This window comes from Acomys russatus, chromosome 6 (genome assembly GCF_903995435.1).
Source record: "Acomys russatus chromosome 6, mAcoRus1.1, whole genome shotgun sequence".
Classification (NCBI taxonomy): domain Eukaryota; kingdom Metazoa; phylum Chordata; class Mammalia; order Rodentia; family Muridae; genus Acomys; species Acomys russatus.
In genome coordinates, this window is record NC_067142.1 from 48139371 (window position 1) to 48165079 (window position 25709).

Sequence of the window (25709 nt, forward strand, 5' to 3'; positions counted from 1 at the left end):
CTCAATTGTATAAAAACCCAAACTAGGCAGGTGGTGGTGGCACACACCTTTAATCCCAGCACTCGGGAGGCAGACAGGTGGATCTATCTCAGTGAGTTCAAGGCCATCCTGGATTACAAAGCAAGTTCTAGCCAGAGCTGTTACACGGAGAAACCCTGTCTTGAAACAAAACAAAAAAAACCCAAACTAGAAGCTGGGTGTGGTGGTATTCTCCTGAAATCCCTGCACTAGGGAGGCAGAGGCAGACAGATCTCTTCTGAGGTCAAGGCCAGCCTGATCTACAGAGTGGCTTCCAGGACAGCCAGGGTTATTACACAGAGAAACCCTGTCTTGAAAAACAACATGATCATCAACAACAAAATCCAAACTAGAAGCAAGTTTTGGGAATAGAGGTAATTCTAACATAATAGTACAGATGTACACACTGTCACTAGATTCCACCCCATTCCCAGGAAGAGGGTTTAAAATGAGCATTATGCTCTATAGTTAGCACCTCATTACCTAGGAGACTGAGGCAGGAGAATTAATTGAGCCCTGGAGTTCAAGGGTGGCTGTGCAACACAACTACACCTCTTGACTTCTAAGTTCCCCAAACAAGTAAGATCTGTAGATTTGGTTGTATCAGTGATTGCAGCGGGAAGTTGAATGTCCCTGGAATCCTTGGTTGGTAACAGCATTTCTTCTGCCATCTACTTTCTCCTGCCAATCTAGCCACCAGCCCACATAAACAGACACACGCTCACTCTGCACTCAGTGTTCTACCAATGACCTATGTATTTGGCAAAGGAGTCCACATCTAATAACTTCACTGCATGATGCAAACAGGTAGAAACATACATTCTCTAAGCACAAAGCTTATATAAATTTCACAATAACCACAAGGAGAATTTAGTCATTTAATACAACTACTAATCTAATATGTCACCAATAAAATCTAAGCCATTACATCACAAAACAAGAGTTATATTCAGCAAACATGCATTAATAATGTATATAACCTAACATTACCCCAGAAAAGGAATTAGATAGAAAAGTTCTTATAATTTTTGGTGGTTTTCAAATCTTATGGCACAGATTACCAAAAAAATTGTAAAAACAGATTTCAAATATTTTCAATAAAATTGTAAAAAATTGAGTATGCCTGTAAGTTTTCATACTTGGCTCAAGATTGAAAGCATCAAGCTAGCCCCCAACTGTCTATACTGACAGATAAGTAGTTATAATGACTAGACAGACTTCAGTTACAAATGGTACTGGAGGTCTACTTCCTCCTATTAAACCCTTTTTGGGTGAAATTTCTCAATGCAAACATGTCTTTATAAATACTGTGAGAATATAAACTTGGAGACATATGTAGAATCAGGACAGAAATGAAAAATAAGACTTAAGTCTGACTGGTCAGCATGAAGCCTTGGGGCTCCCGAACTATCAATACTTTCTTAATACAAAACTAAGAATATTTGAATGACTACTCAACTGGCAGAAATTCTCTACAGGACTGTCTCATTACGTATCAGAGCAATGTTCACACACTCCATAACCTGCTTCTAGAGTGTAATTAGCAGCACACTAAATTTATAAAAACATAGCAACTCAAAATACAAAGAACTCTCCCAACAAAAGCAACCTTTCTTTTCCCTTTTTTAACTCTATGTGTCATGTTATTCTAGAATTAATAAGAAATTAAGGGAAGCTTTGAACATATCTTGTACTTTTTCATCAAGGCTAAAGTGCAAAATATCTCCGTTATCTCTGGTATTTTAATAAAGAAAAGCATTAAACATACATAATAAAGGAACTGAACAGCAGAACTAATACAATACAGAAGAAATGAACTCTCAGCTGCACAGGGCAATACATATTATCTCCAACTCTTCTGTCTTGAGTGAAACCTGTAATGAACCATGTTCTCAGAGAACTTTGGTTTTCTTTCCCATGACCAGATATCCTAAGCTTATAGTGAAAACAAGTGAAGAAACAAAAGACATTGCATGACAATGGACTCCAAGTTCATAAAGAACCTCTTTTTAAATGAGATATTATGTAAGAAAATACCATGAAAATAATAATCCTATGAGAATTGTTTTAAGCACAGTAAATTTGAGCCTCGGTCTTCATGAAGATACTACAGTTTATATAGAAAACTATAAATATACAAGACTCCAAGGGAAAAAGTCAGAATACATATTGTCTAACACTCTTTAGGCTAAAAAACTTTTGAGAGGGGAAAGATGGCTGATGGCCAAATGAATCTTAAGCCAGGCATGGTAATCCATGCCTAAACCCCAGGACTCAGGCAGGAGTTATCACTCCAAATTCAAGGCCAGCCTGGTCTACTCAGTGAGTTCCAGGCTAGCCAGGGCTTTATGAGAGCCTGTCTCAAAAGATCAAAAACTGGAAGGAAGGAAAAAATAGAGAACTAGGAAAAACTCCAAGTCTAAGTGTCCTCCCCCAAAGGAACCACACTTCCTGTAAGTATATAACTTAGTTATACTCTTAAAGGGGCAGGGGACTACTAAGTTACTAGGTCCCTTCCAAAAAGTAAGTCTTAAATTAAGGGGATATGAATCTAATAGTGTAAACAAGTCTGGCTCAGAAAGAAAACTGAACATTATCCCAGATCTGTTCCTAACGGCAATGATGGAACATCTTTAATATTAAAGAAATAGGCTATAAAAAGTTCAGTCTCAGGATTGATTTTTAAAAGCTCATTTGTGCTCCTTGGTGGGTGCATAGTAAAGTTCCATGGGTTTGTTCACTTTCCAGTATTTCTCGCTGACCAATTCCAGAGAAAAAGAGCCATTTAATACCTGTAAAAAAAGAAAGTTGACGTCATGAGAGTGTACGGTGCTCAGTAATAGGGAGACTAATGCAAAGGGCACCACAAGCCATTAATCTGCTACTTTTCCTTTCGGGGCCTCAGGGTTCTTACTCCAAACAGACCCCACACCACTACTGGCCACTTGGTCAAGGAGCTCACACATCCAACAGTCCATTAGTGTAAATACTCACAGTGAACTGGCCACTGGCTGTCGCTATATAGATGGTGTATTGCTTCTCGCTGGCTGTATCGAGGTTCATCTGGTTTGATTCTCCTTTGCTTCGAAGCTCTTCTAAAGCTAACCTCACAGCCAGATACTTGGATAAGTGATCAACAGTAGCATTACCCGATGTCTTTATGTATCTAAAAGAATAAAGCATCAAAAATTTAATTTGCTGACTATAACAAAAATGTTCCTAAATTATACAGCCAAAAAGCCATGTAAAACATGTCTCAATTTCTAAAAACATTAGAAAGAAATTAACTGCTTTATAAAAAGAAAAGACAGCCCATGAAAGCTCTTACCTTCTAAAATACAAAACAACAGCAACAACAATAAAAATCAAACAAATTTACACTATTTTATTTAAAAAAATAAATCAATCAGCAAACCTTTCAAACCCAATTACAAGAATCTGGTGGATGCAACAAGACGAATATTAGGAATAAGAATTGTTGGGGCTGGAGAGATGGCTCAGTGATTAAGAGCTCCACCTGCTCTTCCAGAGGTCCTGAATTCAATTCCCAGCAACCACATGGTGGCTCACAACCATCTATAATGTGTTCTGATGCCCTCTTCTGCAGATAAAGCACTCATATACAATAAATAAATAAATCTTTAAAAAAAAAAAGAATAAGAATTGTCTTAAGAATTAACATTTCAGCCGCCTTTAATGCCAGCACTCGGGAGGCAGAGGCAGGTGGATCTCTGTGAGTTCGAGGCAGCCTGGTCTAAAGAGTAAGTACAGGACACCCTGAGCTACACAGAGAAACCCTGTCTGGAAAAACCAAAAAAGAAAAAAGAAAAAAAGAATTAACATTTCTGCCGGACAGTGGTGGTACACGCCTTTAATCCCAGCACTCAGGAGGCAGAGGTAGGTGGATCTCTGTGAATTCAAGGCAGCCTGGTCTACAAAGTGAGTCCAGGACAGCCAAGGTTACACAGAGAAACCCTGTCTAAAATACACAGAGAAACCCTGTCTAAAACTAAACAAAACAAAAAAAGGAAAAAAAAGAAAAAGAAAAAACAGACAGAAGAAAGAAAAAAAGAAAACAATGTTCTGGTTTTGAAGGAGGTGTTGACCTTAGGGGGTGAACACAGAGGTGCTGACCTTAGGGTTTTTGAACAAGGTATACTATTCAATTACTCATTCAACAAACACCCGACTTCTCTTTGCACTCACTGGAGCTCACCCTTGCCAGTAAAGTCCAGCGCCTACTCTGGATTACCTTTTTCTTCATCGCCTGTGAGGTTTGTTCCTTTATGAAGAACAACTTTTCATACAAAGAGAGGAAGGGAGGGGGGAGGAGGAGTGGGCAAACAAGCTATCTCATTCAAATCAAACCATAAAACCAGGATGGCAAATACTGATTTTATTTCATATACAAACTGTCCTCCTAAACTCCAAATTAAACCCTCTGAAATCAGGTAACTAACTCACACACTTACCTTGTCTGCGCACTGTCATCCTTCTCCATAAGTGTTGGATGGGGCCTGAATACCAACTCTATCTCACTAGCACCATCCATCACCGGGTCAATGGCCACTGCTGCATTGTTGTTATCAAGCTCAAGCCCAGAATCATCCGATGTTTTGGTCCGCTTGTTACTAGGGCCCGCTTCCTGGTTGCTGTGTGTGGATGCATTACTACAATGTGAACTGTCGCCGTTATCCTCTGCACCACTGCCATTTTCAATCTGTTGCTTTTTGCCACGCTGTAATCTAATTAAGAAGAGAAAAGTAATAAAGCTTTGGTCAGGATCTTTAAAGCATCAAACTTCAAGCCAAGTTTTCTACTCCAAGTTCAGAATTTGGGTCTTGTTTGTTTTTTGATACCTTGACATTTGTTTGCTTAACCTTATTTAAAAAAAAAAAAAAAGGAGGCCCGGTGTGGTGGCGCATGCCATTAATCCCAGCACTTGGGAGGCAGAGGCAGGCGGATCGCTGTAAATTCGAGGCCAGCCTGGTCTACAAAGCAAGTCCAGGACAGCCAAGACTACATAGAGAAACCCTGTCTCAGAAAAACAAAAGAACAAAAAAACAAAAGTTGAAGAGGAGGAGGAGGAGACAGACAGACAGTGGTCCACTTGTTACCCCGCTCCCCAGGACTAAAGGGCTGAGCTGCCATGCCCAGCTGAGTTTGTTTTATAAGATGAAAAGAATTCTGTTAAATAAGCTCTATTAATATTTAAATATGGTTAACATAATTTATTAAATATATGGAAAGGCCCACATGATGGAAAAAGAACCAAAAAACTAACTCAACGGCAACAAATGACTATGTGAAGCCAAAGTAGCAAAGCTGCTGTAACATGTTAGGCAGCATTTAAAGAACGATATTCAGGAGCCGGGCGGTGGTGGCGCACACCTTTAATCCCAACACTCGGGAGGCAGAGGCAGGTGGATTACTATGAGTTCCACCCCAGTTTGGTCTACAAAGTGAGTCTAGGACAGCCAACGCTGTCTCAAGAAAACAAACAAACAAACAAACAAAAAAGATGTTCAGGTAAGAAAAAATAAGTGACATCTAAGTAGGATGCATTGTCCTAACGGTAAAATTTTACAAGTCTTGACTAGTATATGAAGAGCAATAAACAAATTAAAATTGTGGCTAGAGGTAGTGGCTCAGCACTGTAATCTCAGTACTTGAGAGACTGAGGCATGAGGATTGCCACATACTTGAAGCCAGCCTGCTCTATCCTGTAGTTCTAGGCCAGCAGAATTATAACAAGACCCTATCTCACAAAACGACAAAAGGACAGAGTTAGAATGGAGGATGAAATCATAAATACTCAGCTACTACATAAAATATATCTACATGAAAGTTGTTTGGTTGGTTGGTTTTGGTTTTTCGAGACAGGGTTTCTCTGTGTAGCTTTGGCTGTCCTGGCCTCACTTTGTAGATGAGGCTGGCCTCGAACTCACAGTGATCTGCCTGCCTCTGCCTCCCAAGTGCTGGGATTAGAAGCGTGCACCACCACCGCCCAGTGTATGAACGTATTTTAAAAATTCAAGGGAAAAACATTTCAAAGTGGAATCCAGATCCAAAGTAAATATGTCAGCAGTGGATACACCAAAATTTTGCACAGAAAATAATTTTACTTCACATTATCACAATTTTTTTAAATTCACATATTCGAGGTATTTACTGAGCAGTTGGTTATTTTAAGCTAAGCCTGGTTCTAAGTACTGGGATTGTAGGAGTTGGTAACCTGATGTTCTCTACTCCCTAAAGGCTCTTACTCTTAGTGCAGCAGGGAACCCATGTCAGAAAGTAAGTGCTGTGGAAGAAAAGCAGGCAGGAAGGATGGAATGGAGTCCTAGTATATACAGAACTCAGCAGAGACTGTCGAAGTAAATGAAAGAATGTACCATATGCCTCATCTGGGACAGGGTCTCTGAAAGAATGAACACACACACGTGCCCTGAGAGGCAGAAGCTAAGATGAAGTGTGCGGCTGGGAGCCTTTTGACTAGGGGAGCTGCCCTAGAGCAAGAATGAGGTCAAGCTGTGTCCAAACCCCCAGAATCTTGAGACTGGCAAGGGCAGGAACCATTCTCTCCCCACCTGAACCTACAGGTCCCAGAGCATGTAGCTTTATGAGCCCTACCTCTGCCACCCTTGAGGTGGTCACATAGCCTGATGGCCAAAGAGACTAAACTTCTTCTCTCCTTAAACCAAAGGCTGTTTCTCATGCAGTCACCAACAGAGTCCCACTAGCCCCACTAAGCTTCCCTCCCCAAGTCCAGCTTGGTGAGCATCGAGCCTGAAGCCTGGATAGCCCAAGGTGGAAAGCAGACTGAGGAACAGTAAGGAAACTACAATGTAGCTCCCAATCAAGAGTCTGTATATCACACAGGCCAGGCGACGCAGATGGTACAGAAAAGGGCGCCCTGACATCTAGGTTCCAATCTCAGAACCAATCTGATGGAGGCGAAGAACTGACGCCCACAAGTTACTCTCTAATCTCCAAAGGGTTAGGCAAAACCAGAAGCTGTCTATAGAAATATTTTACCAAGGAAAATTGTGTTCCTCGTGAAACTAAAGTAAAAAACTAATAAGCCTTAACAACTCAGGATTGTGCAATCCTCTAAAAAGAAGTGCACTGAACATTTAACTCTGCATCTTGCTTTCAGACATATAGTTGTATTCACAGAATGGAACTCATCTTTTAACATTTACAGCAGATTTTTTTTTTTTTAATATTTATTTATTGTGTATACAGTGTTCTGCCTGCCCCCCAGGAGAGTGCACCAGATCTCATTTACAGATGGCTGTGAACTACCATGTGGGTGCTGGGAATTGAACTCAGGACCTTTGGGAGAGCAGACAGTGCTCTTAACCTCTGAGCCGTCTCCCCAGCCCGACAGAGGGGTTTCTGACCACATCAGAGTCATTTGTAGCACAGAAACAGTATGGCGAGGCTCCAATTACTTGATCTGGGGTAACACCTGAAGCTGGAGAGGTAAAAGCTTTACAAGCCATTCTGCTGCTGAGTCATATGACAGCCATTTCACTAGCATCTCCTATTTGAGATTTGTTTGTTTGTTTTTCCGAGACAGGGTTTCTCTGTGTAGCTGTCCTAGACTTACTTGGTAGAGTCTGGCCTCAAACTCAGAGATCTACCTGCCTCTGCCTCCCAAGTGCTGGGATTAAAGGTGTGCGCCACCACGCCCAGTGCATCTCCTATTTGAAAAACGATGACTATCCCTGAAAGCTGGCTAAATTAGTAGCTTAAAAGCAGGGAAATAGAACAGAAATAAGCAGGGTCCTGATACAGTCTTTGTGCTAAATATGCTAATTCTGAAATGCTTTTTAATTATGCAAGAGGAGGCCACCTATGGCTGTATTCACGTTTAATCCCAACACACAAGAGGGCAGAAGCAGGCCCATCTCTGTGAGTTCAAGACCAGCCTGATCTACACAGCAAGTTCAGCCAAGGCTCCATAGTGAGACCCTGTCTTAAATACAAAGAACAATCTCTCAGCTACTGAATATGAAATAAATTCAGGCTAAAATCCAGCAGTCCGGCCTAGGTATAAAATGGATGGTAATTAAAGCAAAACTAAAGGAAATGATCTGCAGACAAGCTATTGTACTGAAAGCGGAACAAAGAATGATGCTCGAAACACTCCATTTGTAAGAATTAGTGAAATGAACACTTAATAAATTAACTTTGAAAGAATAGCTAATAACAACAACAACAAAAAGGGCAAGTAGACTCTCCTGAAATCCAGACAAGAAACTATTACATGAGGAAAGAGAAATAAATTGCATTAAATGTTGCTGGGCACAATGAAGTCTTCAGCTCAATCAACCATTGTATTGTATAACTAACGTAAAGGTCACTAGTAACTTTTACAAGGATATTATGACAAGGCATTATGATGAAAACTTCACTAAAAGGGACCTTAAAAACAATCAGGGATATATACAGACACCCCTCTCAATGTAATTATTCCATGCCGAAGAGGTATAAGAAGATTGTTTTCATATTTATTATTTTCAGAGTGTGTGTGTGTGTGTGTGTGTGTGTGTGTGTGTGTGTGTGTGTGTGTGTGTGTGTGTGTGTGTTACATCTGTGGGAACAGGAATATGTGTCCAAGCCAAAGGTTAACTGTTAGAAGTTGGCTCTCTCCTCCCACTATGGGTTCAGTGGACCTCACAAGCCCAAGGTTCTAGTATTTTAAACACAATTCCTTGGAGTATGTATAATCTCTGTCAGAGAAGGCAGCGGTACAGAACAGCTACTCATCTTGCCATTAGCTAGTCCCCCTTCTCACATACCTGTTCAGGGCCTGGATCTTCAGCCCTTCCTCAATGCTGTGGCTGAGCGCCTGCTGATTGTTGTGTTTATTGATCCTGGCTAACACCCTCTCCTGATGAGCTTCATATTCATCACGACTCGGATAAATCTTGCTAATGAGTGCATCAAAGTTTGGGTCCGGCCTTAGTGATCTTTTAGAAACTAGTTTTTTCCGGCAGGTAGGGCACTCTTTGTTGCTAAATAAAAAGAAAGAAAATGTAACCATGACAATATTGTTGGGATAAAAAGAAAAATGTCTAATTTCTAACAGTTATTTTTACTATCACACAAAAAATGTCAAATGACTAACCAAACTCCCCTTGAAAAGCAAATAAAGATGTTTATCAGGATTCCAGAAACCTTAGTTGATTTGATTGGTGAGGGTGGGGTGAGGAGAGACAGGGAGACACCTGAGAGCAGAGCATGGCAGCTCACCCACGTAATGTCAGCACTTGGGAGGCTAAGGCAGGAGACTACATAGGAACCCAAGGCAAGTGTGAACCACATGGCAACTAGCATGGCACAATGTAAGAAATATCCTATCTTAAAAGAAGGACAAAAGCCCTCCAATAATTAAAACCTATTCTGTACACTCTGTAGGAAAGGTTCTAGTTCTCAAACACTTATGGGCAATATATTTTTCAAACTCCAGAAAAAACTACTGTCTTGTAATCTAAGGGTCCAGTAAGAACTCATTCCAACATACCCACTTCTAAGGGCTGTGATAATGCAATCTGCACAAAACCGATGTAAACACTCCTTTGTAGTCATGGTGTTCTTCAACATATCCAGACAAATTGGGCACATTAATTCACTGTGGAGACTTCTAGGTGAAACCACAATTTCCAAGCCATCTGTTATTGCCTCCTGTAAAAGAATGACTATTTAATCTTTTTTTTCTTTAATTGTCTACAAACTCAAACACACAAAAGTACTAAAGATCATAAAAGTGAACATCTATGTACCTATCACCCAAATCACTACTATGGCCAACTCATAACCAATATTCTCTTAGCTAAAATATTCCTCTAGGCTCTTAAACCCTAACACCACTGCATTATTCAAATGCCCTTAACCCTAAAGGTGTGTGTGTGTGTGTCTTGTGTATTCTACACAGACACACACACACACAGAGGGGGGAGAGGGAGAAAAATGGAGAAAGGGAGGGGGGAGAGAGGTAGGTAGGAGGGAGGGAGGGAGGGAGGAATGAAGTGTGGAAGTTATTGATTTGAGACTCAGTTGTATATGTGATATTTTTCTGGGGGCTGTCTTTGAGAGGGCATGTAAGGGCACTTGATGTTTTTCTAGAAGTCTTGTGAGAGGGTGTGTGATGTTTGGAAGGAGTATAAAATAAAACACCATGAACAATGGGAAAACACTTTTTGCTTGCTACACTGCTATGCCGTCCAACTCTTGGCTGGTTTTCAACGGTCTTCACTTTGCAGAGAGAAATGTTCCAGAGAATTTCTCTTGATACTCTGGCTGATTCTGACCTCTTCTACTGACTCATGCCAATTCAGCAGAGGCTTGCTGTTTCTGCTGGATCCTTCTGCCTCTTCAGACTCTCGTTGCTGTTTGGTGTTGGCTATTGGACTGGACTACTGGTGTCCTGACAACACAGAGTGCAACTGGCCCAAGGAAATATGTCTAAGTAGGTCCACAACCCTTTTTCCTTTAATATTCTTTTTCCCCTTCCTCTGGTTAGTGGGTTACAAGTGAGGTTTAAGAACTCTAAATAAAGTAGGTTTTTAAAAAAATCTAAGCCTAGGGCTGGAGAGATGGCTCAGAGGTTAAGAGCACTGGCTGCTCTTCCAAAGGTCCTGAGTTCAATTCCTAGCAACCACATGGTGGCTCACAACCATCTATAATGTGATCTGATGCCCTCTTCTGGCCTGCAGGTGTACATGCAGGCAGGATACTAATACATGATAATAAATAAATCAATTAAAAAACCAAAAACTTAAGCCTATATGTGGCACCCAGCGGTGGTTTAGGCATAGTGGGTAACTTCACTTCTAATGCAGTAGAGGAATCGGCAGGTTTTGATGGGGTGGCAATACTGCTGCTGGGTGGTCTGCCTTGCTCCCGGAGGGGGTTTTTTCTGGTTTTGTGTCTTAAGTCTTCATAGATATCATGTTGAAATAGACTTCGGAGGGAAAGCTGAACAGTCAGAAGGTTCACTCAATTCTCCTGCATTAGAAAGGTGTGTGGAGTTGGCTATGCACTTAGAAGGTCTGTGAACATAGGTTGAAGTGCTTGGAGAACAAAAGAAGCCAGTGGGAAAACAGCAGGGTTCAGGCTTGGTGTCCAATACAGGGAATTGCCCACACAATGAAAGAGGAAGCAAACTAGGCTGAAAGGCAGACTGCCCCACCCACTTTCGACACCAGGTGTCCTGAACACCTCTGTGAGGCAAGGGGCCAGGAAGAGCAGGAGTCTGTACAAGAAACAAGGGATGAGTACTGAGCCAAGTGCGCCACCAGAGGAGATGCCTGGGGCTACACAGCCACCATCAGCCTTCCCAATCTTTGTGCAGCATATGCCTGGTAATGAGAGTAGCCATGCTTATGAGTTGACATGGCATCCAATAGACATGCTAGATCTAAAACATGTTAAAGAGGCTGTTGCATTGTATGGCTTGCATTCTCCATTCATTAAAGAAATGTTAAGTAACTGAGCTATGCAGCATAGAGTTATTCCCCAAGATTATAAGGGATTGGTGTGTCTACAGGGAATTACATTTTACTAGGAATAATCTGGTAAGGAATAAGCTGGGAATTATCAGTTGAGACATGAATGGCTTCACAAAGCAAATAGCTCAGGTGATTTACCCACACACAGTTCTCTAAACCATGTATGCAAATCAGCTTCAAAAGGGCTAGTGCAAATGACCAACAACACAGAGACTGGGAAGATACAGCTAGCTTTCCCAGCAACTGGCCAATATCCCTAATATCATAGGACACCCAAAAGATATCTTTGCTCCCAAATAATTTTAAGAACATAACTCCCCCACTCCCAAAAAGTAGGATGGATGTTTTTGGTTGTTTGATGTGTTATGGTTGTTTGTTATCATCTAGGGTGGTAGGTTGTTATTAGTTATGGTCAGAAAGGAAACAAAATAAAGGTTTTGTTTTTTTGTTTTAATTTTTCAAGACCGGGTTTCTCTGTGTAGTCTTTGCTGCCCTGGACTCGTTTTGTAGACCAGACTAGCCTTGAACTCACATCGATCTGCCTGCCTCTGCCTCTAAATGCTAGGATTAAAGGTGTGTGCCACCATACCTGGCTTCAAAATAAGTGTAAACCAAGGATCTCTCTCTTCTATTTTTTTCTCTTATCTTTCTTATCTAAAGATGGGGGGGGGAGAATAATAATCATGATCATCATTATATTATTGAGTAAAAATTTTAAAAAATAAAGTGGAATCTACTAGTCTTAAATATTTTACTTTGGTACGGACTAATGTATACTGATAGAAATTCACAGTTATTTTGTTTAATTATTGTATATTGTTAGAAAAATGAGGGCTTTTAAAAACTATTATATATTGAAATATATATCTTCACAGAAATTTAAAGTTGTTCTGACTATTGTTTAATATTTTATATATAAGCAGCTTATTTAAAATGTAATATAAAGTTCTAGTTTTATGGTTCTCATAATCATTTCTATTATGTATAGATTGTTAATGTTAGAAAAAGACAAGTTTTTTTAAATAGAAAGGAGGATATGAAGTGGAAGTTTCTGATTTCTTTGAAGACTCAGTTGTATCGTGGTGTTTTTCTAGAAGAAGTCTTGGGTGGGACATGTGATGTTTTGCTGTGAACAGAGAGGGCACATAATATTTGTAAAGTATAAATAAAACATCATGGACAGCAGGAGGACGCTTTTTGCGTTGCTACACACTGCTATGCCTTGTAACTCTCCACTGGTCTTCGTGGGTCTTCACTTCACGAGAAAAATGTTCCAGAGAACTTCTCATGGTAGTCTGGCTGATTCTGGCCACTTCCCCTGACTTGTGCTGATTTGGCAGAACCATACTATTTCTGCTGGATCGCACCATGGCTTCAGATTCCTGCTGCTGTTTGGTGTTGGCTATTAGACTGGACTGCTGGTATCCATCCTGACAATGCAGAGTGCGAGTGGCCCAAGGAACTATATTTTCCTATTAACATTCTTTGTTGTTGTTCTTGTCTGATTTCGAGACAGGGTTTCTCTGTGTGACAGTCCTGGCTGTCCTGGAACTCACTCTGTAGACCAGGTTGGCCTCAAACTCACAGAGATCCACCTGGCTCTGCCTCCTGAGTGGTGGGGATAAAAAGCATGTGCCACACTACTTGGCTCCTGTTAACATTCTTTCTCCAGGTCCTCTAGTTGGTGACTGGGCGCAGTGCGGCCGCAGCACAGCTATATCCGGCTCTCAGGCAGCAATGAGTCCCTCCATTACTTAATTTCTAAGAAGTGAACGCCTCTGGATGATTTTTCTCTTAATTCTCATATCCAGGTTAAAATGTACTGACAATCCTAAATATCTTATATTTTTTCCAGACTCCAGTGAGCACTTCTGCCTGTCCAATCCGTGGACAAATGTTAAAAATGAACAGTTTTAAGCATCTTTGCCTCAAACCTGCCATCCCTCCAGTTCTTGGCATGTTTACCTTCTTACAAGTGTCCATTCCTCCCCCAACTTTCAACTTGCCCCATATTTATTACTACAAAGAAGACTTTCCCCTGATTCAATCTCATGCATGTAATTTTATGAATATTAAGTTGTTTTGTCTCTAAATATTTTTTAAGCTAAGGCCACATGAAGTATATTCAGTATTGCTCCCCAGGTGCCTAACAGAGGCTGGTATGGGAGTATGTAATGTTGGATGAAGCGTCAGCCAAACACATGATTCAGGACTGCTATCATGTAAGTTCACAATTACTGCCAAATTCGCTTTACGCTTTCCTTTTCTCCCATTTCCCTAACTTACAGTCGTCTGTACTACCTGAGGTGTTCGTTGTAATTCGTACAAACTGAGTTCCCATGTTTTGCTTAATGGTTGAGTTCCGTTTGTCTGCACAGCCTGAGACATTGCTAGGAATAAAAAGGAGACAAAAAGTTTTAGTATTTGAAAACGAGGCATTATAGCACAAACATATATGTAGCCCCCAAATTGGTATTCAAACTTTATGGCTTAGAGATCAATATCTCAAAATATGCCCCTTCAGAGTTCAATTATCCTCAAGCACTTGGGAAACAGCAAATACAAGCAAGGTTTTTCCCTCTAACTAGGGAGTAGTTCCATCAAAATGGAGCAAAAGTGCTGCTTTCAAACATTCTTAAGAAAAAAGAATGAAAACAAACACCACATCTCTACCCCAGAGGAAGCTGGTCTGGGCTACTTACTGTCTGTGCTCCTGCTCATTCCCTCCCCTAGGAAACACTCACTGCTCCCCTAAAACATCTATCTCCCCACACATCTACACACAGCCACGCCTTTCTGCAAGTACAGTCTTTCTCCTTTCAGTCTGTCTATTGTCAGTTTGTTTCAGCAGAATCCATCACTGGGAAAGTTTAAAATAGAAAACCTAATCTCCAATGTATTACAAGGGGAACCACACCAGACAGATGCCCTTTGGGGAAAATCCAAAAGCTACATAGGAGGCGCTAACATCACTAGTCAGGATAAAATAAAAATAATCAGCCCGTGGAATGGCAGAAGATTCCAGATAGCTTTTTGTCATAATCCCTATTCCTTATATAGGATCATTATTTGGAGAAACCTCCAGTTTCCAACTTCTCTCTGGGGAGGGAAAAGAAATGCACCGTGGCCGGGTGTGGTGGCACATGCCTTTAATCCCAGCACTGGGGAGGCAGAGGCAGGTAGACCTCTCTGAGTTCAAGGCCAGCCTGGTCCATAAGGAGAGTTCCAGGATAGCCAGAGAGAAACCGTATCTCAAAAAACAAAAACAGAAAACAAACAAACAAATAAAAAAAGAAGTGCACTGTGTATATCCACCGTAATCCAATTTTCCAAAGAATGGGCTTCTGTCTAGCCTATCTCTGAAATGCTAGAACCAGGCAGCCTAGGAAGGCTCAGTGACAGCTCAGATGGAAATACATTCCCTCTTCCTTGTCTTTAGCAGGAAAACAGTGGATGAGAATAATCTCAGCTCCTTAGCTCTCTGGGGGCAGGAAGGAGTGATCTAATATACCTGGGAGACAGACAGAAACCTAGAGTCCCGCCTAACTTCAGGCTGCAGGGGTCTCTGGAACACCCCCCAGCTGCTCAGGACAAACAAAGCACGCAAGGCTAGAACACAAATTAGAGAGGTCTCAGAGTATTCTCCTGCACAAGGCCAGCAGATAAAGACTGAGGATGTCAGCAATAATCTGGTACATGGACATCAAAAAACTAAAGAGGAAAATAAATTTAAAAAAGAAGAAAGATAATCCACCAACAAATGACTCTGCTTAACTGGAGTATGATTTATGTACCAGAAAATTAAAAACAAATCAGAAACATCATCAAGCTCAGGAGAATAACATAAACAACTTGAAAAATTCAAAGAGCTTGACTTGATGCCTCACGCCTTTAGTCCCAGCACTCAGGAGGCAGAGGCAGGTGGATCTCTGTGAGTTCAAGGCCAGCCTGTTAAATATAGTGGTTCCAGAACAGCTTACACAGAGAAAGCAATGAAGGTATCCCTTTGCTTCCTACCTAGTTGCATTCAGCTTCTAAAGCATTGCTGCCACAAGGTGGAGACAATCTGGTAACAAGAACGCTGGCTTCAGGAATAGAAGGACAAACTTCCACGCCAACAGGAAAGAAGCCCAGCTTCTAAGTTCTAGGGTGAACTAAGGCTAATCATTCTAGCTGAAGATCCAGTCTCCTTGTTCACACACTTATGTTAAGTAGATTCAAAAGCTTTTTTTTCCTTTTGGTTGTTTGAGACAGGGTTTCTCTGGGTAGCCTTGGCTATCCTGGAACTCATTCTGTAGATCAGGCTGGCCTGGAACCCACAGAGAACTGCCTGCCTCTGTCTCTCTGAGCACTGCAATTAAAGGCGTGTACCACCAACACAGAGCTTAAAAGTATTATTTAATGTTCTCAGCAACAGAATTTGCCTTGGTCTCCTGAGCTATGATTGATCTTTGACAATTTCTTCTAACTTGAATACTCCAACCATCTGTCACAACATTATCACAATCATTACCTGCTATCTTTTCTGTCTAAAGCAAAACAAAAAGAAGCAAATAATACATTAGTGTGTACACAGAAGGCAGACACAGTAGCTCACACCTGTAATCCAAATCCAAGGATGCAGAGGCAGGAGATCAATATGTATGCAACCTGGCAGTGCACGCCTGTAACCTCAGTACTCGGGAGGCAGAGGCAGGAGGATCTGAGTTCGAGGCCAGCCTGGTCTACAAAGTGAGTCCAGGACAGCCAAGGCTACACAGAGAAACCCTGTCTCAAGAAAGGGGGGAAAATATGCATGTATGCAGAGCTTTTAAGTCTCTCTGCACTTAAGGCTTTCTACACTTTCACCTGAAAGAGAATAATCATCTTATACTTCTCCATGTCCGTCTACATTTAGATTTAAAGAAATTGTAAAGTCATAGGTTTTACCTGAATTAGTATCCTTAGTACCACAGACTGTATGAGGGTCTTTGTGCAATTTGGAGGGGTTTTGCTTAATTTGACCAGAACCATCCAGTTTTATTTAATTCATAGCATATGTCTATCCTTTCAACAACTCACATTCTTTTTATTTCTTTAATATTTATTTATTATATATAGTGTTCTGCCTGCATGTACACCTGCACACCAGAAGAGGGCACCAGATCTCAGTACAGAGGGTTGTGAGCCACCATGTAGTTGCTGGGAATTAAACTCAGGACCTCTGGAAGAGCAGCCTTAACCTTAACCTCTGAGCCATCTCTCCAACATGACAAGTCACATTCTTTAAACCTGGTACCACCCAGTTCTCATCTGCAAGTAAAATTTTCTTATCTCTTCAAAATCAAATCAAACTACTGAGCCAGTCCACTGCAGCATTTGTGACAGCAAGAGGAATGTGCACTAAGGGGCTAGGAATATAGATCAGCTGGGAGACGTCCTATCTAGCACACACAAAGCCCTGACTTCAACCCCCAGAGCGGCAGGGTGGGTAGCAGCAGCAGTCTTAGGTGGGAGACACCCAGATCCACCAAGTAAAGTCTAACAAGGCAGAAAAATACACTAACTTTTAAGTTTCTGGAGACGGCATAGATTGTTGAAAATTATATTTGTAATAAGAGAATAACGAAACCGGGCATGGTGACACTGTGTGTGTGTGTGTGTGTGTGTGTGTGTGTGTGTGTGTGTGTGTGTGTGTGTGTGTGTGTGTGTGTTACATAGCTTTAGTCCCAGGAAGAAGCAGGTAGACCTTTAAGTTCAAGGCCAGCCTAGTCTACTGCATGAATTTCAGGACAACTAGAGACACAGAGAAACCATGTCTTGAATAACCGATGATGACGACGATGACGACGAGGAGGAGGAGGAGGAAGAAGAAGAAGACCTAAAAAATAGTTCAATTTAAAAAGCTAAGGGGAAGCTGGGCGCGGTGACACACTCCTATAATCCCAGCACTCAGGGAGGCATTGGCAGGTGATCTCTGTCAGTGCGAAGCCAGCCTGGTTAAACAATCCTTTTGAAAAGCAGCTAATAATTAAAATTTATGATAAAAAGTCATATTCTTTAAGACTATAACCTCACAATCTCAGGAAAAAGATAAAATGATGTAGAAATAGTGCAAAAAGCTCCATGAGTGTGTCTATCAAGCATATATGTTTATATATTTGTGATGCCTACTAAAGCAAAGCTCTGTGTAATCCATCAGGTATGTGTGGTGGCACTGCGGCACAACACAGAACAGCACATTAGGCAAGCGACTTTCTATGACACACATCCCCAGCTCAGGCTTTTATAACTTTTTTCCCTCCTGCTTTAGTTTGTTGGCTCAGGATCTTACTAGGTAGGTCAGTCTTGAACTTTTGATCCTCCTGCCTCAGCCTTTTGAGTACAGAGATTACAGGTCTGTATTTCAATAGCCAGGAGAGGTTTTTGTAATCTTGACAAGTTCTTTAAGCTGGGTGTGGCACACCTTCAACGCCAGCACTAGAGGGAGAGGCAGATGGATTTCTATAAATTCAAGGCCAGTCTGTTCTACCCAGCAAGTTCTGGGGCAGTCAGGGAGGGTTACATAATTTTTTAAACTAACAAATCACAAACAAAAACTCTAAAAGAGAAGACTATAATAATCCTGTAATGAATGAAAATTTCATGGAAGCAGCCGGGCAATGGTGGCACATGCCTTTAATCCCAGCACTTGGGAGGCAGAGGCAGGTGGATCTCCACGAGCTCAAGGCCAGCCTGGTCTACAAATAGAATCCAAGACAGCCAGGGCTCTATTACACAGAGAAACCCTGTCCTGTTTCAACCTTACAACTGTCTACAAATATGGCAATTCAAAAACTTAAATGTAGTCATAAAGCTATCACCAGCCACAAATCAATGTTTCTTTCTTCACATACATTCCTTTCAATTGGCTTTGTTGACTTAAAAAACAAAAAGAAAAACAAACAAACAAAAACCCTGTCATCTACCTATGTTACCTCTTACTATCTTTATAAATACTCCATCAGGTCAAGTGGGTGGGCATAAAGACACATGAATACACAAACATACTCAGCTCAAGATCTACTTGTAATTGGAGCAGGACCTAGAAACCAAGTGAGTCTGTTCCCTCCCCATCTTTTATAAGTGCTGGCTGGTGATTGAGCCTAGGGCCATATGCAAGGGAGGCTAGCATTATCCCTGAGCTACACAATCCTAGCCCTACAAACCAGGTCTCTTATCCTCAACTCTAAAGCTCCTTCTACTATACCCACTACTCACTCTGAAGTATATAGTAAGCCTTTTAGAAGACATGTGGCTGAGTTCCAAGACAGCCCTCATATGCTGAATTAAATTCTGCACAGAAAGTAGTGTAAACAGTGAAAGTTTAATGCAATTACTGGCTTGGATACATACATATTTTAAAAAGTAAACGATTAGTTTTAAATCAATAGGTATGTGCATGGTGGAGGAAGCAGGTACAAAGTCAAACTACTATGTAGGATCTATACATTTCACAACAGCTAACAAATAACAGTCAGCAATACAACCATAAGGACATACAGGAGAGTTGATGATAAAGTATGCCAAAAACAAATGAGGAATTTGTTTTCTCTTCCAGAAATAGCATAAATTAAACAGAGCCTAGATAGGAAACCACCGAAAAGAGCTCTTAAAAAGTGTGATGGGATGCTGAAGAGTAGCTCTCCACAACTGAACTGCTGGCTTCTGGAAGAGGTGCGGAAGGGGAGGGAGGGACTCCATTCTATTTAAGGGGCAGGCCACTGAAAGTTTGACCATGCTCCAGTGAATATATAGATAACACAAACTGGAGTTTTTTTAATTCTTATTTTTATATTTTTGTGAGGAGTCAAAAGGTGAAGGACTGGGAAGTGAATGTCATAAGTTGTATGATGTGAAACTCTCACAGAATAAAAATATGTTTTTCTTTAAGGTAAGAAAGGCTTATTTTAGCCAATAAAAAATAAATGCTACAAGTTCTGAGATATAGCATATCAGAAATCTAAAGTTGCTTTTCTATCATTTGCTGATGCTGTAACTGCTTCAATTAACTAAAGTGAATTGCCACCTCCAGAAAAACTGACTACCCAAACTATTTTTGAATGACCTTGGAAGGAGGAAATGTCTATAACAGTTTATTCCCATTATCCAGTAAAAAATAAGTTACTAAGCATCTATATACCTAGCACTAGACTTAAAGTACAAGGAAACAAGAGTTTTTATAATTCAGATAAATAAGGCACAAAATTACTTAACAATAATTATGACAAAATTGAGACAGCTAACAAAAGCATCCTTCACAGGAGATGGACACAGAAATAAAGGGGCTCTGACCAAAATATAAGATAATAGTCATTAAACTGAGCTCAGCAAAGAAACAGCAACTTGGCTGCTATGTCCTTTGGGCTCCCAAAACCCACCACTCATCTGTTACTGCATGTAACACATTGTACAGTAGTTTATTTGCCATGCCCACTTAAGCTGAACTCCCTTAAAACAGAGCCCTTAATGTATTTTTCTATTTCTAATTCTGAGCAAAATGGTCTGGCACACAGAAAATAATGAATGTTTTTTGAAAGGGAAGATAAGAGCATGGTTTCCTATTAACATCACTGTATTTTATCATGTAGCATTTGTACAGGTCTTTTATTCACTGTCTCAATTCTAACACTACCCTCCTAAAATACAGTCTATGGTGACAGCAAAATTATTCACCGATATTTCATGATTCCTGTCAGTAGGATCTCTGTTAGGTTTTGCTAATATAGTTTGGGATTTTTGTTTTTTGTTTGTTTGTTTGTTTGTTTGTTTTTTGAGACAAGGTTTCTTTGTGTAGCTTTGACTGTCCTAGACTAACTTTGTAGACCATGCTGGCCTCAAACTCACAGCAGATACAGCGATCTGCTTGCCTCTGCCTCCCAAGTGCTGGGATTAAAGAGGTGCACCACCACACCTGGCTGCTAAAAAGGTAGTAAAATGGAGATTGGAAGGCAAGGAGAGGAATCTTTTAGGTTGCTGTTAAGTTGAAAACTGTAGCCAGTCCCTGGTGGAGGTGGCAGCAACAGGCTCTTCTTTGAGTACTTTGAGAACTATTCACCACGTATCCTTATAAACTAACAGCTGACCTCTACCAAAATCCAGCACTTACTCCATAAATCCTCTTCTCAGAACTCATGAGATTTATTTATGTATATGAGTACTCTGTCTGCATGTATACCTGAATGACTGACCCCTTTATGGACAGTTGTGAGCCACCACGTGGTTGCTGGGAATAGAACTCAGGACCTTGGAAGTGGTCTTAACCTCTGAGCTATCTCTCCAGCCCTGAAATTTATACTGGGACTTAGCACACTGCTAGACAGTGATTTTTTTTTTTTAATACATATATGAATGTTTTGCTTACACCTGTGTCTGTGTGCGACATGCATGCAGTGCCAGCAAAAGCCAGAAGAGGGCACCAAATATGCTAGGATTGGCGGTATGTCATGCTGTACGCGACACCTTGTGGGTCTGGGAATCAAACCAAAGGCCTCTGAAGAGAAGTCTGAGAACTGGAAGAGACTTCCTGAGCCATCTCTCCAATCCTCTAGACCTAGTGAGTCTAACTGCTCTCTCCTGAGACACCTTGTTGCTTCAATAAATTTGAAGTTATTTTATAAAATCCATTTTACAAAGGTAACGTGAAATCAATCATTTGTTTCTGTAAGATGAAGCATAAAAGCCACTGAACTTTTGTTCTTGTGATCCAAGCTATCCAGCTTTTGAATAAAAAACAAAAAAAATAACTTAAATAGTATAGGATACTTCAAACATATTCACTGCCCTCACCACATAGTCAAAGATAACCAGGACATGGTGGAGTTGATCTAGTCCCCACTGTTTTCAGTCTAAGTGTGAGATGAGACTGCTGAATATGCGGGTTTGGTTTTGTTTTTGCTTTTGTTCCAAGTGACCCAGAAATGCCCCAGAGCATCTAGTGTTCAAGGAAAGAAACAGCAATCTGTTATAACCCTGGCAGGCCTGAACAAACTGGATATTTTCAAGCTGGTTTTCCTCAGTTCTGGGGACTAAGTGCAGGGCCCTGCACATGCTAACCACAATCTCCACTGCTCAGCCATGCTCTCAGAATTTTTAAAAAAGATTTATTTATTTATTATTTGTACAGTATTCTGCCCACATGTACACCTACAGGTTCAGAAGAGGACATTAGATCACAGTATAGATGGTTGTGAGCCACCATGTGGTTGCTAGGAATTGAACTCAGGACCTTTGAAAGAACTGACAGTGCTCTTAACCTCTGAGCCATCTCTCCAGCCCCTCAGAATAATTTTTACATTTTACACACTGACTCTGAATTTTATTTGGTTTGGTTTTAGTTTTTCGAGACAGGGTTTCTCTGTGTAACAGCCCTGGCTGTCCTGGACTCACTTTGTAGACCAGGCAGGCCTCAGAACTCAGAGATCCACCAAATCAGTAGCAGGTTTATATGTTTGCAGAATGTACACAACCTAGGGCTGGGTAGACAGATACCTGGGTGGAAAAGCTAGCATTGGGGAGGTACTGTTGAGACCGAAATAGTATTGTGCTAGGACACAGTGGTTCATACCTATAATCTCAGCAAGACTTGTAGAAGTCCAAGGGAAACCTAGATTACGGAATAAAATCCTACCTCAAACTGTGATACATTTTTCTTTTCTCCAGAATTCAGTGAATGAGTTGTTTCAAAACTTTGAAGTTATTTTTACATCATACTAGATACACTCTCATAATTTTAATAAAGTGGTTTTTTGTTTGTTTGTTTGTCAAGGCAGGGTTTCTCTGTGTAGCCTTGGTTGTCTTGGACTCACTTTGTAGACCAGGCTGGCCTCGAACTCACAGAGATCCACCTGCCTCTGCCTCCTGAATGCTGGGACTAAAGGCGTGCGCCACCACGCCTGGCTGTGAAGTGCATTTTAATGTGAACTAATTTCTCTTATAGGAGAACTTATGTTTCTTTGCTAATAATATAGAAATTAAACTGTCCCTAAACATCTGGTTATACATTACATGTTAGGCATGCACCACCTTTATTCCAAAAACTGTACAGTATGAACACAAATCATGAGTAAATCAGATTAAACAGTATAGAGCTGACATCAGAAACCTAAGATCAGTAGTAGACTAATGAAATTCCAAACACATTTGTGCACTTAAGTCTATAGTTCCATATACTCTACCTCGGCACTTCCTTGAATGAGCCCCACAGAGAAAACAAAATTAAACAATAACAAAGTCCACTAACTTCCCAATATTTTGCATGTCTGCGGTATCCCTTATATTACTTGTTCTAATTTGAAGCTTTCTGTGCAGCTCATTTGAGTACCATTATCTTATTTTTCAAATACAAAGCCTAGCAAGACTCAGGCAATTATCCTGCACAGTCTCCTTTTAGAGGGTTTTGTTTTGTTTTTGCTTGATTGTGTTTGTTTGAGACAGTCTCATAAAGCCCATGCTTTTATGTAGCCAGGGATGATGACCTTGAACTCCTGGTCATCCTGTCTTTACTCCTAAAGGCTAGGTTAGAGCTAGCTGTGTACCTAAAGGCTCTATTTTAGTCTTCATCTATAACTAATGTCAAGTGTGCATTCCACACTTGAAAAAAGTAAAAAGCCGTATTTGCTGTTGGTAGGTTAACTGTTGATTGTGACATGGAGAAACCTCCGAGGGCAAAGAGGTATGTCCAGGAGTTAATATCACTGCCACTTAAGTCCTTTATCATTCAAAGGCTCAAATTTCAACTTAAGACACACAAAAAAGTAAGCCAGCTGTGCTGTTGAATGTCCTTAATCTCATCACCAGAAAAACTGAAGCAGGAGGTTGCCAGCTCGCCAGGACTTACTGAATGGGTAGCTGAAAAATAAATTAATCTACCTCAAGACCAAACATCAATCTGAATTACTACATTACTCAACAACTACAAATAATTAAAAACATCAGCTACCAATTCCACTAAGTACTCCAGCTGATCATCTTGGAAGCTACCAAAAATAATGTAATGCAGATGGCTCATGGTACTTCCAATTAAATCATCAGCTTAGGTTACTGACACATAGCTTTTTTGTTTCAAAAGAAATAAGCGCACACCTAAGATTACTCGCACACCGCATAGAAAGTCTGTCATTTTCACAATACGTTACAAGGCATACAGACTTCCGACAGCCTCTTAAAGGCCCCCAGTGGGGACACCGGGGACACGAACCGGTAATTTGTTTCACTGGGCAAAATAATCGAAATCGAAGTTTGAGAGACCGATTTTTACCAACAGTATCTCTAGAGTAGAAAGGCGACTTCTGTAGCAAGGAAGTGATTCTAACAACGAGGACCGGGGACTGGGGAGCCGACAGCGGACCAAGGACTTCGGCAATCACCAACCATCCCGGGGGCTTCAAAACGCGAAGCTGCCAGCAGAGCAGACGGAGTCGGTCGCCCCCTCCCCCAACGCCGCCTCGGGGGTGAGCGGAGGCAGCAACAGATACTCCGGGGCAGGCGGCGGCTCTTCAGGAATGCGGGGCCGTGAGTGGGGGGTCCCTAGCTCACTCTGGTCCGGAGTCCCAAAGGAAGGAGAGCTGTCTGCCCCGGGCGCCCCGCCCTCACGGTGCGGACCTCCCAGCCCAACGGGGAGGCCCGGGGGTAAGTTCGCGTCTCGGTCCGGAGCCGCCCTCGAGGCCCCCGGCCGCCGTGAGCCGAGGGCGGCGCGGGTGCGCTTCCCTGGAAGGGCTCCGGACGCTTCTCCCGCCTGGTGCTCCCGGGCCGCGAACAATGAGCCCTCACGGGCGGGCCGCGAGCGGCGGTGCGAGCGGCCGGGGGCGGCGGCGCCATCGCCTTACGGCCCCTCGCGGCCCGCGGACACACACACATACACACATACACACGCCCCCAGCCTCGCCGCCGCTCCGGCTGCAGCCCGCCCCGCGTTCCCCCGCTGCTGCAGCCCGCCGTCCCGGCACCCCTCGCCGTCCCGCCAGCCCGCCTCACCGGCTCCTGCCCCACCTCGGGGGTGCGCTGGCCGCGGCCGGAGAGAGACTCGAGGATCAACCGCCGGCGCCGCCGCACAATATGGCGAGCCTCGGCTTCCGCAATGGAGCTCGGGAAATACAACAGGGGCCGCTCAATATTCATGAGAGACTGGGAGGGAGCGGGGGCGGGAGCTGGAGGGGGCGCGGGGGGGAGGGAGAGCCGGCTCGGCCGGAGCTGCGGGGAGGGCGGGAAGGAGCGAGCGAGCGAGCGAGTGAGGAGGCGGAGGAGGCGCGGGACGCGGACGTGCTCCGCGCGGGGAGGCCTCCGGCGTAGGGGAGGGGGCGGTGCCTCGTGCAGGCCCCGACCGCCCGGCCACGCCCACATCCTGGCCCGGCGCCCGCCCGCCCGCGGCCAGGCCACGCCAAACGCCCGCAGCGCCCGCGCAGCCCTCAGCCCGCGCCTGCTGACGGGGCGCCTCCTCCCCGTCTGCATCCACCCCTCCCTGGAGCCTTCCTGGGCCTGCCCAGGCCCCACAGGTTGCGCCTTCCCGCCCGCTGCGGAGGTTTCGGAGGTTTCGACTTGGCCTTCTAGCCCCTGACTTCGTCCTCTTAGGCATCCCAGCACTCGAAATCCTCAAATTTTTGAGCTGCAGAACTTTCTGGACTTTGGCTCTTCGGCGTCCCAGTCTGGTAGAGCCCTCATCCTTGCTGAGTAAATCCCGTAAGATCTAAGGAAAGCGACCTTCAACTCTGGAAGTTGGTGCCTGTTAGTTTGTTCCTTTTTTTGTTTGGTTGGTTGGTTTTTTGCTTTGTTTTGTTTTGTTTTCGAGACAGGGTTTCTTGGCAGTCCTGGGCTCTCTTTGTAGACCAGGCTGGCCTTGAACTCACAAAGATCCGACTGCCTCTGCCTCCTGAGTGCTGGGATTAAAGACGTGCACCACCCGGTTCAGCTGTTCCTTCTGATTCTCCTGTGGCTGTTTTTAGGTCAACCTCCTTGACTCTTTAAGTAGAATATTATATTACAAACCTAAAACTACAATCATTCCCCAAAACAAAACCAGGTAGCCTTCAAGAAATTATTCAGTTATTCCTGCATTTAAATTTTGAGCTGAAGATGTAACAAGTTAAATTTTTTTAAATAAATAAATAAAAGGTCCCGTATGAGGCCTGCCTGGTCTATAAAGTGAGTCCAGGA

General features: G+C 42.4%; 1 protein-coding gene across 2 annotated transcripts; it reads right to left on the reverse strand.

Moving 5' to 3' along the window:
- Positions 1-882: 882 nt before the first annotated feature.
- On the reverse strand, positions 883-24684 carry Rnf2 (ring finger protein 2). Of its 2 annotated transcripts, none has more exons than XM_051147558.1 (7): positions 24534-24684; positions 13842-13930; positions 9554-9714; positions 8829-9044; positions 4491-4763; positions 3013-3184; positions 883-2810 (listed from the first exon to the last, which is right to left on the reverse strand). In XM_051147558.1, exons 2-7 carry the CDS (start codon positions 13926-13928, stop codon positions 2709-2711), a joined length of 1011 nt encoding a protein of 336 aa, XP_051003515.1. In that variant the 5' UTR covers positions 13929-13930; positions 24534-24684; the 3' UTR covers positions 883-2708. The 2 variants fall into 2 exon arrangements, with proteins under 2 accessions (XP_051003515.1, XP_051003516.1); XM_051147559.1 differs by having other exon boundaries at positions 24549-24654.
- Between the last annotated feature and the right edge of the window lie 1025 nt (positions 24685-25709).

What these genes read in the sequence shown, in the direction of transcription:
- Rnf2 (XM_051147558.1), bottom strand. Translation starts at nt 13,928, where the DNA reads ATGTCTCAGGCTGTGCAGACAAACGGAACTCAACCATTAAGCAAAACA. An exon ending in AATTACAACGAACACCTCAG is followed by an intron (nt 9,715 to 13,841) that starts GTAGTACAGACG and finishes ATTCTTTTACAG; the next exon opens with GAGGCAATAACAGATGGCTT. An exon ending in AAGATCCAGGCCCTGAACAG is followed by an intron (nt 4,764 to 8,828) that starts GTATGTGAGAAG and finishes CTTCTTAATTAG; the next exon opens with ATTACAGCGTGGCAAAAAGC.